The sequence below is a fragment of the Cyprinodon variegatus genome, unplaced genomic scaffold (assembly GCF_000732505.1).
Source record: "Cyprinodon variegatus isolate N-32 unplaced genomic scaffold, C_variegatus-1.0 Scaffold408, whole genome shotgun sequence".
Taxonomy (NCBI): Eukaryota; Metazoa; Chordata; class Actinopteri; order Cyprinodontiformes; family Cyprinodontidae; genus Cyprinodon; species Cyprinodon variegatus.
The window spans coordinates 114,306-125,071 of NW_015150861.1; the positions used below are offsets into that span (position 1 = coordinate 114,306).

At 38.2% G+C, this 10,766-nt stretch overlaps 1 protein-coding gene across 7 annotated transcripts in view; it reads left to right on the forward strand.

Annotated features, from left to right (window-relative positions):
• The window catches only part of fat3 (FAT atypical cadherin 3), a 117,787-nt gene that overhangs the window by 82,375 nt on the left and 24,646 nt on the right, over positions 1–10,766 (forward strand). For all 7 annotated transcript variants that reach the window (XM_015387947.1, XM_015387949.1, XM_015387953.1 and 4 more), the window contains 5 exons: positions 655–1,456; positions 3,013–3,147; positions 3,247–3,401; positions 5,872–6,117; positions 8,609–8,855. In XM_015387947.1, coding sequence (XP_015243433.1) covers positions 655–1,456; positions 3,013–3,147; positions 3,247–3,401; positions 5,872–6,117; positions 8,609–8,855 — 1,585 coding nt within the window. The remainder of the gene's footprint in view (positions 1–654; positions 1,457–3,012; positions 3,148–3,246; positions 3,402–5,871; positions 6,118–8,608; positions 8,856–10,766) is intronic.

The window sequence follows — 10,766 nt, forward strand, 5'->3', positions numbered from 1 at the left end:
TTGACTTATTAGTTTTACATTGAAAAAAGGCTGATACACAGACTCAAAGCGGTACAAAAAAATTATGTCAATCTAATTGATTACCAGTTAATGTTGGATTTTTTTTCATGCACTGCACAGATTTTCTTGTGCACTCACAATGTGGGAACATTGCACGATTGCACAATCGTGCAGCTTAGAGGGAACATTGCACATTATTCTACTGTATGGTTTTTAAGTCAGGAGAATTGACAAAAGTGATTTACACTACATTCAGTCATTCACCCATTCATGTATGCCTTTTCTGGCTTTCAAGGGCCAGTTTAATGGCCTCGACAGGTCAGCCTTGAGTTTGATAGAATTCAATTTAATTCAGTTTATTTATATAGCTCCAGTTCACAACACACGTCATCTCAAGGCACTTTACAGTTCACCAGATCATCCTGTCAAATTCACTCAAAGTCATATAACTCTAGAGCAATAAACAATCCTATCAAAAACTAGACTTCAAAATTTAGAAGAATAAAAAACAAAATTTAAAATCTCCTTACAATGCAAAATGTAATATGGCTTATTTATAAAGACTCTGTCAATCTCTTAAATATTTGTTTATCTCATTTTTTAAGTTTATTTATTTGTTCTGTTTGGCTTCCTTTGTGTCCTCCCCTGCTTCAGGTGTCGGATTCTGGCAAACCTTCATTGTCCTCCTGCTCTAATCTCACTGTTCGAGTGATTGAGGAGAGTCTTCATCGGCCAGTAGCCTTACCAATGGAAATTCATATAATCACAATGGAGGATGAATTTCCAGGTGGTGTAATTGGGCAGCTCCATGCCACAGATGCCGACCCTTATGATGCACTGACCTTTGGACACGCAGCCCCCTCCCAGCGCAGTCTGTTCAAGATCAGCCCCCACGATGGGAAGATCATTGCCCTCAGTGGGTTGGATGCAGGTGAATACTTCCTCAATGCCAGCGTTAGCGATGGCCGCTTTAACGTGCCTGTTCCTGTGAGCGTGCATGTAGAGCAAGCATCCCCTGATATGCTTCGTGACGCTGTGACTGTGCGCTTTGAAAGTGTAGCGCCACACGACTTTGTAGCATCATACCTGAAGAGCGTGGTGAAGGTGATGCAGCAGGCGGCCACCTCCCAACAGCACGACAGGCTGCACCTGCTCAGCCTGCAACCAGTCGGTGGAACACAGCAACTGGACCTGCTTGTTTCCGTGGAAACAGCAGGAGGGGGTTACTATAAGGCCGCTTACCTGACTCAGAAACTTAGCACCTCACGGCGGAAACTGGAGGATGTGCTCAGAGTCTCAGCTATTCTGGATAAGAACTGTTCTGGGTTGGAGTGTCGGGGGGCGCAATGTGAGCAGAGTATCACTCTGGATTCACACAACTTGGCGACATACAGCACTCCTCGAGTCAGTTTTGTCTCGCCTCGCTTCCACAGGACTTCACGCTGCACATGCCACGGTAAGAAATTGGATCTCCTCCTTTTATTGGCAATTACCAAATGAGAAAAGTCAATAAAGTGTCTATTATGTAAAAAATATAGACTTCAGGAGGTAATGGAATTTTACTACAGCTCAATTTCTTTTATAATTGCTGTATTGCTGCATTATTTAATACGATTATTACATTTTGCTGTGGTTTTAAAATGGTCACATGGTGGCTTTTCCAAAATAAAGGTAATGATTTTTACCTTCAAACCATATAGGTGGACCTAGCCTGTCTTGTCATCATGAAATTATAAAAACATAAACATTATGATCACACAATGATGGTGGTGCATACAGAAAACAATTCCCTCAGTCAAATGGCAAAAAAAGACAATTTAAATAAAAAAAAATATTTAAAAAAAACGAAGGGCGGAAGACCTGTTGAGCCATTGCAATTACAGGCATTTCAACCTTCAGACCTTACCCACAACAGTTTTTCATTTCTTTTCTTTTCAGTGAGAGATACCAGCATTACAGGCTGACTGTTCCATTGCTTTGGTCTAAGCTATTTTTGTATATAGACACATATCTGTTAAATTTAAAGTGGAACTTACAAATAAAATGACTTTCAATTACAATAATTTGACAAATCAGTTTTTCATTCAGCCTTAAGTTGGATATTCTCTGCAAACAGTGACATAAAACAGCTAAGGATGTCCTAAACTTATTTGCCAAATGACTAATGACATAAAGGCACTCTCCATGGTTCTGAAAATCGGATCACCTTTAGGCTAATTTGTTAATAAAAACTTTAAACAAAGTATCTTTAGTTTGTGTTTCAAGAGAACAAATCCTACATAGAGAACTTCTAACAGCATAGAGCAGGTGAATATTTTAGTTTAAGGAATTTACTTTATGATTTTAAATTTTTTTGATTAACATGTGGGATCATATACTTTATTAAAGTAGTGTGCTTTTGTTGTTGATAAAACAAAGGTTGTTCTCTAGAAACGTTGTCAACATGATGTTACCATAAGGGAATCAAAGCTGAATACAAAACTAAAACCACTATTGTTTGGTGGCTACCAATATGCATATTGATTGATTGATTTGTGATCTTATTTGTTAAATACTGAATCACATTATATTTTTTTCTTCAAAAGACAAAATGTCACATTTTGATATAACCACAGCAAGAAAAATTGAATAATGTTATTATATAATGAAATAAATCGGAATCTTTCCACTAATGTTGACCTTTTGGAGGCATTTATTTCAATAGACAGTTGTAGTCATGTTTTATTGCAGTTTTAAGTTTAAGTTATTACATAATGCAGCATTACAAGCACTTTGAAAATATAAAGTGACATTTAGAAACCATTGTTTTCATTTATACTCTCCTTTTACTGGTTTGTCTTTCATAAAGATTCATAATTGCAAATAATTTCTAAAACTGCAACAATATCATTCTTTCTGATTGACCTGCTTTACTCATTTTAATATCTATCTGAAGAATATCCTGATATCTGTCAAGAGAAGCGGTGGTACCACTTCCTCATTTTCTCTCTGTCCATGTGTGTTTGTGCACAGATGCCAGTTGTGCGGTTCTGCTAGAACAGTGCGAGGACCAGCTGTGCCCACCAGACATGCAGTGTGTTTCAGTTGAGCCCACTAGAGGACGCTACGCATGCCAGTGTCCGCGGGGCAAACTGGGGGAATGTGCAGGTGTGATGAGGGGATGAACCTTTGAATGAAATAAATGCGTTTGAGCTCAGAAGCAGAGTGGTGTGTTTACAATGACCTTCGGTGTTGTGCTGCATACAGGTCACACGTCACTGAGTTTCTCAGGCAACAGCTACATTAAATACAGACTGTCCAAGCAGCTGCAGATGGAGCTGAAACTGACCCTGAGGATCAGGACGCTGCAGAGCCGAGGAATCATCATGTATATGCACAACGAGCGCTGCGTTATTCTCAAGGTAACTGCCCACACACACTCATAGCAGTTGGTGAAACCATTGTTTTAACGAAGGCAAACTTTAGAGAAAGTATTCTGTAGATCTTTTCAGAAGTTCCTTGATGTGTTAAAGTTTCATAGCATTTCAGAAACTCCTGTCCCCCAAGGTGGTGGTAGTGTGATGGTCTGCTGCTGCTTTGTTGCATCAGGATCTGAATGACTTCCTGTTATGGATGGAACCAATCCATCCTGTAGGACAGTGTTTCCTAACTGAGGATACGCTTACCCCTAGTGGTTCGCGAGTGCATTGCAAGGGGTACATTAGAATATTTTATTTATCAGGTAATAAAATAGGGCTGGGATGTGTTTTGCTTTCTGAGGACCCGATTAAAAAATTAAACAAGCTTTTATCGACCAAAAGGTAAATTTTTGTTAGATGTTTGAGTTTAACTTCAGCTTTAACAAACATCCAAACCAAGCAGAGGAACAGACAAGATGTGGAGAACAGGCTGGTATCAGCTGTTTTTCATACTGAGCTCATCAAAGCAGCTCATGTGTCTTGATGAAAACAAAGTGAAACTAATTAAGTAAGTCTGACTATCATTTTTGTCCAGTATTTAGTTCCATATTCATTGACTTTAAGTGTGATTATAAGGAGTTACTCAAAGGAGCTCCAGTTTTATAAATACAGGTTTATAATAGGATTATATTTTGTATTTATTTCCATTTCTTACGAACTTTCAGGCATCAAATTTATGATGTTTTTTCTTTATTTGAGATGAAAAGCATAAAATTATAGAAATAAAATGCTCAAATTAAAAGATTAAGTAAAATAGTCCTCGTCACAGTTATTGTATGTTCCACTTTTGGACAATCATAAATACTTTTGACTGAGGGCGACTCACAGAATTCAACTTTATTGTCATTACACTGTCACAAGTACAAAGCAATGAAATTCACTCTCTGCATTTAACCCCTCCCCTTGGGGAGCAGTGGGCTGCCATTGTGTGGCACCCGGGGAGCAGTGTGGGGGTTAAGGGTCCTGCTCAGGGATCCAGAGTGGTAGTCTCACAGAGTTCCTGAACTCAGAACCTCAGGGATCCAAGTGCAATGGCCTAACCACTAGACCACTACTCCCCACCATTGGCACAAAGGGTGCACAAGTGAAAAAAGGTTGGGAAGCACTGCTTAAGAAGAATTTTCAACGCTCAGTTTTAGGCTCAGGCACGCCTGTATTATGCAGCAGGATTGTGATCTGGAGCACGAGTTCACCTGGAAACTTCTGAAAGAACATCTGAAGGGTTCAAAGCAGATTTGCTAACACCTGTGGTTGTTCATGCTGGAAAACCCTCCAGTGGGTCAGAATTTTAGAATAGTCTCCTGAAAGAGTGGCCAAAACTGTGATGGAAAAGAAACATGAAGGCTTTATGACATTAGTTCATCGGGGCAATTTGTTTTTTGGGCCAGCTTGCTTTAAATTATTTATTCCTTTGATAATTAAAAGCTCAATTTGTCAATCTTTTTTTATTTTCTCAGGTTATTTTTTCTGTGGTCTGTTTCACAAAGCAGGTTTAAAAAATAAGATTAAAATCCTCAACTCTAAATTGATCTAGCCTAAGGTTTCACAATGGCTTCTATGATTTAGTTCAATCAACTCTAAGTAGGTCCACTTAGAGTTAACTGGTGGATGACAGGTTTAAAAAGCCATCATTAGTGGAGCCCCAAAATCCACAAGTCAGCATGACAACAAGCAACAGGAAGTGCCTCTTTCACCCCGCAGGAACTAGAGATTTTAATGCAGAAATGAAAAAAAAAAAGAGAATGTGTTCAAAGACAGAGAAACATCGCAACAGCTGCAAAGGAGCGCAAGATGGCGAAGGCGAAGACTGTTGCTGTAGTTAATGCGTAAATTTATTTAAAGGGTTCATAGAATGAGTGCTGGTCCTTAAGGTCTCTGAATAGGGTGTGTAACATTGGTTGGGCTGAAAATGGCTTATTTCCTGTTCTATGAGCCCTAATGCAAGTATGGTTAAAAGCCCTAGAATGAAACGACAGGTTTTCTTCCTTTTATGGTATGCTCATTAATATTTAGATGAGCTGTGCGCTGATTGGTTGGTTTACAATGAGCAAAGCTGCTGAGCAAAGACGCATCAAAGCATTATGATGACCTGCCTACCGTAGTGGATTTCTTGAAAAGTGGAACAAGACGATTTACATTTAAGATAAGAAAAAAACAATTGTTTTTGCAGTTGAAGTGCATATTTTTAATCATCTTTTTTTAAGTATAAATATACTCATTCCACTGACAATTCATCTTATTTACCCACTCAAATAAAACGTGAATACACTTAATTTAAGAATTTGTTACTTCTATCTAGATTGTGTTTGTAGTGTTGTTCTCCCTGTTGTAACAAACCAGGTCTAATCAGTGGAGGAAGGGGCTGTTCTGGTCTCTACAGCAGAAGTCATTGAGTGTGTCTGTGTTCCTACAGTTGGACGAAGGGAAGCTGTGGTTCCAGCTCTCTTGTGCCCCACTGCTGAATGGAGGTTCTGACGGTCCTGACATGTTGGGTCCTGCTGGACGTCGCATCAATGATGGCAACTGGCACACTGTGGCACTGGAACTGAACCGTAATTTCAGTAGCCTGGCTCTGGATGACAGCTATATCGAGCAGCGGCACCCCCCCTCCCTAATCCAAACATTATCTCCAGATCGAACGTTCTACTTTGGAGCGCTGGTCAGTACCTGCTTCATACAGTCACCGCTGTTATGATTATCTGCTATCCTAGTTTCACACTCTTCATTATTCATTTTGTTTTATAAACTCAGTATAAGTTGGAGTGAGAGAACAAAACCTTCTGTTAGATTGCCTTAAAATGTATTAAGCTGCTTCAGTAAGCTGCATTTTTAAGAGGCTCCCATCTTTCTTATTAGTAAGACTGATGAGACTATCAGGTGTAGATATACCTGAATAATAGCAGGTGAATAAATAGATAATCCCACTATAAAACCTCAACTTCTGAAAGAAATACTTTGACAGTAATATGTTGCCTAAATCTAAGCATAGCAGAAGTGTATAGATGGGATTACTGCAACTGCAGCAGGCATGGAAAGAATAATGTGCCTCGTATTCAATACATTACAAACTATAAAGATTTATTTGTAAATCTGAAAAGCTAAATAACACTTGCAATAGATGTATCAGATTACTAGAAATATTTTTTATCCAAAGTAAATAAATAATGGATTATTTCATTTATTCATCAAAGTTATCAATGAAAAACATTCATGTTTTTACTTTATGGTCATCATTAGTCTAGTTAATTAGTTTTTATATTCTCAAGTTAAAATCTGTTTTGCTACCAAAATATATATTTACACACACACAGTGAATGCCATACGCTCCTATTTGGTCCCTGACCCGGTCAAGGTTGTCAGTTGGCCTGTCCATGTCATAAGATGAATTCTGAAACTGAAATGAAATCTATTAATTCAATTCAATTCAGTTTATTTCTATAGCGGCAATTCACAACATGTCATCTCAAGCCACTTTACAGTTCAACCAGATCAAACAGTCAAATTGATTCAAAGCTTTCTATCTAAGGAAAACCAGCTGATTGCATTCGAATCATTGACTCTTCAGCAATCCCTCACACTAAGCATGCTTGTAGCGACAGTGGAGAGGAAAAACTCTCAAGGAGAAAGAAGCATAGATACAAAAGGCCACTTTTCAAACATGAGAAACACATGATAATGGGCACAATGCACAACTTTACTACTTCTTGAACTTAAGGCAGCCTATCTTTTTCTACTGGATGAATTAATTAATCCAGGTGTGCCTGGCCTCAGTAACCATGGCCAGACACACCTGGATTAATCAGTTCATCCTGTAATGAAAGACAGGTAATAAGGAGCTGCCTTAATTTCAGGAAGTAGTGGCGTTGTGCATAGAGCCCATAGAATGCACTTCAAGCGTGTTTTCCATTTGCCTCTCCATATATATATATATATATATATATATATATATATATATATATATATATATATATATATATATATATATATATTATCTTGTGTGGTTTGTTGTATATATATATTTAAAATTGTTTGTATATCTGGAGTGTGGAACATAAGTAATTTCCCTCTGGGATTATTAAAGTATGTCTGATTCCGATTCTGTTTCTCCTCGAACCCCAGTCAGCCTCAGCAGATGGCCGCTGACAATGAGTCTGCTTCTGCTGGAGGTTTCTTCCTGATAAAAGAGAGTTTTTTCTCTCCACTGTGATGCACAGTAGCCACAAGCTCATCCAGGAACCACTTCCTGGATCCTGATCCAGATCCTGCCGTCAGTGACTGGATGCAATCAGACTGAATGATCTCTCTAAACTGCACGTAGATGACATATTGTGAATTGAATTTAAAAACCTCTCTGTAAACTGAAAGCATGTACAAGCAACAAGACATTCCGCTTACTCAGAACTCAGGAAGGCTGATTTAAATGATAAAAATTCTGCAACTGTCTTGAATTGTTACAAATCTTTGCCATGGAGCATCTTTGGATTCAACATCCTGCCTTGAGAAGTTCACTCAGCCTCATACTAAGAAGCTTTGGTTTTACAACCATTTAAACTTTAAACAGTTGGTCATTATAGCCCAGTCAGTGTTACATGTGACCTCATTATTATATGACTGAATAAAAAGTCTTACTTCTTATTGAAATCACAGCAGGAAACACATTCATATTGAGGATGGGGCAGAAGCACTAAGGCTGTAGCTAACGATTATTTATCAATCTGTTGATTTAATTAATCGATAATCAAATAGCCAAAGGTTCCTTAAAAAAGTTTTTTTTTACTAAATTAAACCAGGGGAAACAAAAACTTTTCAACTTGAGTAGTTCTGTATAAAGCATATTGTCAGATGAAAACGTTTTTTATCTTAAATGTAAAATGTGTATATATTTATTTTACAATCTTGGTATAATTGCTGCTCTATGTGGGGTCGCTCTGTCAGCTAAAGGCATATTTTACAGTCCCTATACTTCAATTAATTATTAATTGATTACTAAATTAGTTGACAATTATTTCAGGCGATTATTCCCAAATAATCTAATTAATTGGTTCAACCCTACATCACACCATGCCTCTTGTTTTCAGTGTAGGTAGAGATTTAAATGATTTGTTCTTTTGTTTTTATTCACCTATGAATTCTGAACCCTTAATTTTCAGGTACAGCCGCCGCATTCACGTAATCTCGTAGCCTCCCAGAAGGACCCACGGGTGTATGAGGGATTCCAAGGATGCCTTGATTCAGTCATGCTGAATAATAAAGAGTTGCCTCTGCAGAACAAACGGTCGCAGTATGCAGAGGTAGTGGAACTGACAGAGCTGAAGCTTGGATGCATTCTCTACCCTGATGCCTGCCAGCATCAACCCTGTCGCAACGGTGCCACTTGTACCAGTCTGCCCTCTGGTGGTAAGTCACACTAAATACTAAAGAAAAGAGAAAAAGCAGTGCTGATTAGAGGAATTATTCAGCTGACAACCTTTTTATCCACTAACAACAGTATATGCTTATATCCCAGGCTATTTTACTTTTACATTGATTTTTATTAAGGGAATAAGTAAACGTGAAATAAGATGCCCTTCCCTTCATTTCTTTTCAACATATTTTAGGGTGAAACTGAATCCACATTTAGTTTTTGTAGACTTTTTACGACTGTATCATCTTCTTAAAGCTTATACAGTATCAGCCATTCAAAATGGCCCTTCCCAGTCAAAAGCCAGCCAAATGGCAGCCCACTTCCCTGCAGCTGCCAGAAAAATCCCATCCAACTTCCAGCCACTGTCCTTCTCCAGAGCGTGCATATTTCTATAATATTTTAGTACAAAGATTGATGTTTATAAAGGAATTGCAGGGGATCAGTCAAGGGCCCATCAAGGAAAGTGGAGAAATTTTGGATGGTTTTTACTGTTGCACATCCCATAATGATTCCCCAGCATTTAGTCCTTGACAGCTTTATTTCAAACTCTCTAGGTCTCATCTTTATTTCCTTACTAAACAACACAAATTTTCTAATCGATTGTAAGAGGATTGGCAGAAATAACGAGGTGAAAATGACTGATAATTTTGGGCAGAGATGCATTGGGAAAATAAACCATAGTTCTGAGAATAGTGTGATACAGTTTTCTACTTTCCACCAACGAAAAGGCCAAAGTATTTTTCTTCTCTCTGCGTGTTAAGTGCTGAAGGAAATGGGGAAAGATGGCCCCTCTCCTCCTAATGCCAAAGAATAAAAACTTCCTGACTAGAGCAGTTGGCATGGAGGGATTGTTAATTCATGGATTGCACTTTTAATCAGAAAGAGAATGTTTCTCTGCTGGCAGGCTGATGAACTCCATGCTTTTTAATGGAGAAATGTGCTTTATTTTTATCTGTTTTACTTTAAAAAAAAAATCAGTCTGTTCAAGGACATTTGATGACCTTGATGGATAAACTTAAGAGATATAAATTCTGGTTTAATTCATTGTCTATACTAAAACACACATTTTCATTTGTGTTTCTTGTCGTTCCTCGTGTTATAGGGTCTTGCCATATTTTAAATAATTTTTCATCATTTTAGTTTTGCCGCTGCAGTTGAAATCATAAATCTCACAATGAGAGGAGATGCCTTGAACCAAACTTAGCTAAAGCTACTTTCCATCTGCAGTCCTTGAGAAATTGCTGGTGAAGATTCTCAGTCATCCAGATCATAGTCATTCCAAAAGAAGTTAAACACAATCCACTGGACTTTGTTTCAAAATTTGAAGACATTTCGCTTCCCATTCAGGAAGCTTTTTAAATCCAAAATATCAGGATTAGCGTTGAGTTTGTAGCTCAACAAAGCTTTGTTTTTGTTTAGAAACATGCAAACTGAAACGGGCGAACGGGTCCATCCCTTTGGAATGGGGGTTGTTTGGCTTCTTTTTGAGCCTGTTATGCCACATACCTGTCTATGTCTCTGAAAGGGGGAGTTAAAGGGAATTGTTGGCCTGGCTGAATAAGCGAGGTCTTCTGTTCCCCTGTAAAGGGGTTGGGGTTGTGATCATAGCGAGAAAGGGATCAACTCAATTGCTGCATTGTAGTTTTTTTTTTTTTTACAGGGCTTTGTTGAGCTACTGTATAAAGCCTCAAACTCAACGCTAATCCTGACATTTTGAATTGAAAAAACTTCCTGGATGGGAAACGAAACATCTTCAAACTTGGAAACAAAGTCCAGTGGATTGATTTTTAACTTTTTTAGAATGTCCTTGAGAAATTGTGCACAAAAAAAGCTTTTAGGAAATTCTCTTTGCTGATATACACTATATTGCCAAAAGTATTTGCTCACCTGCCTTGACTCACATG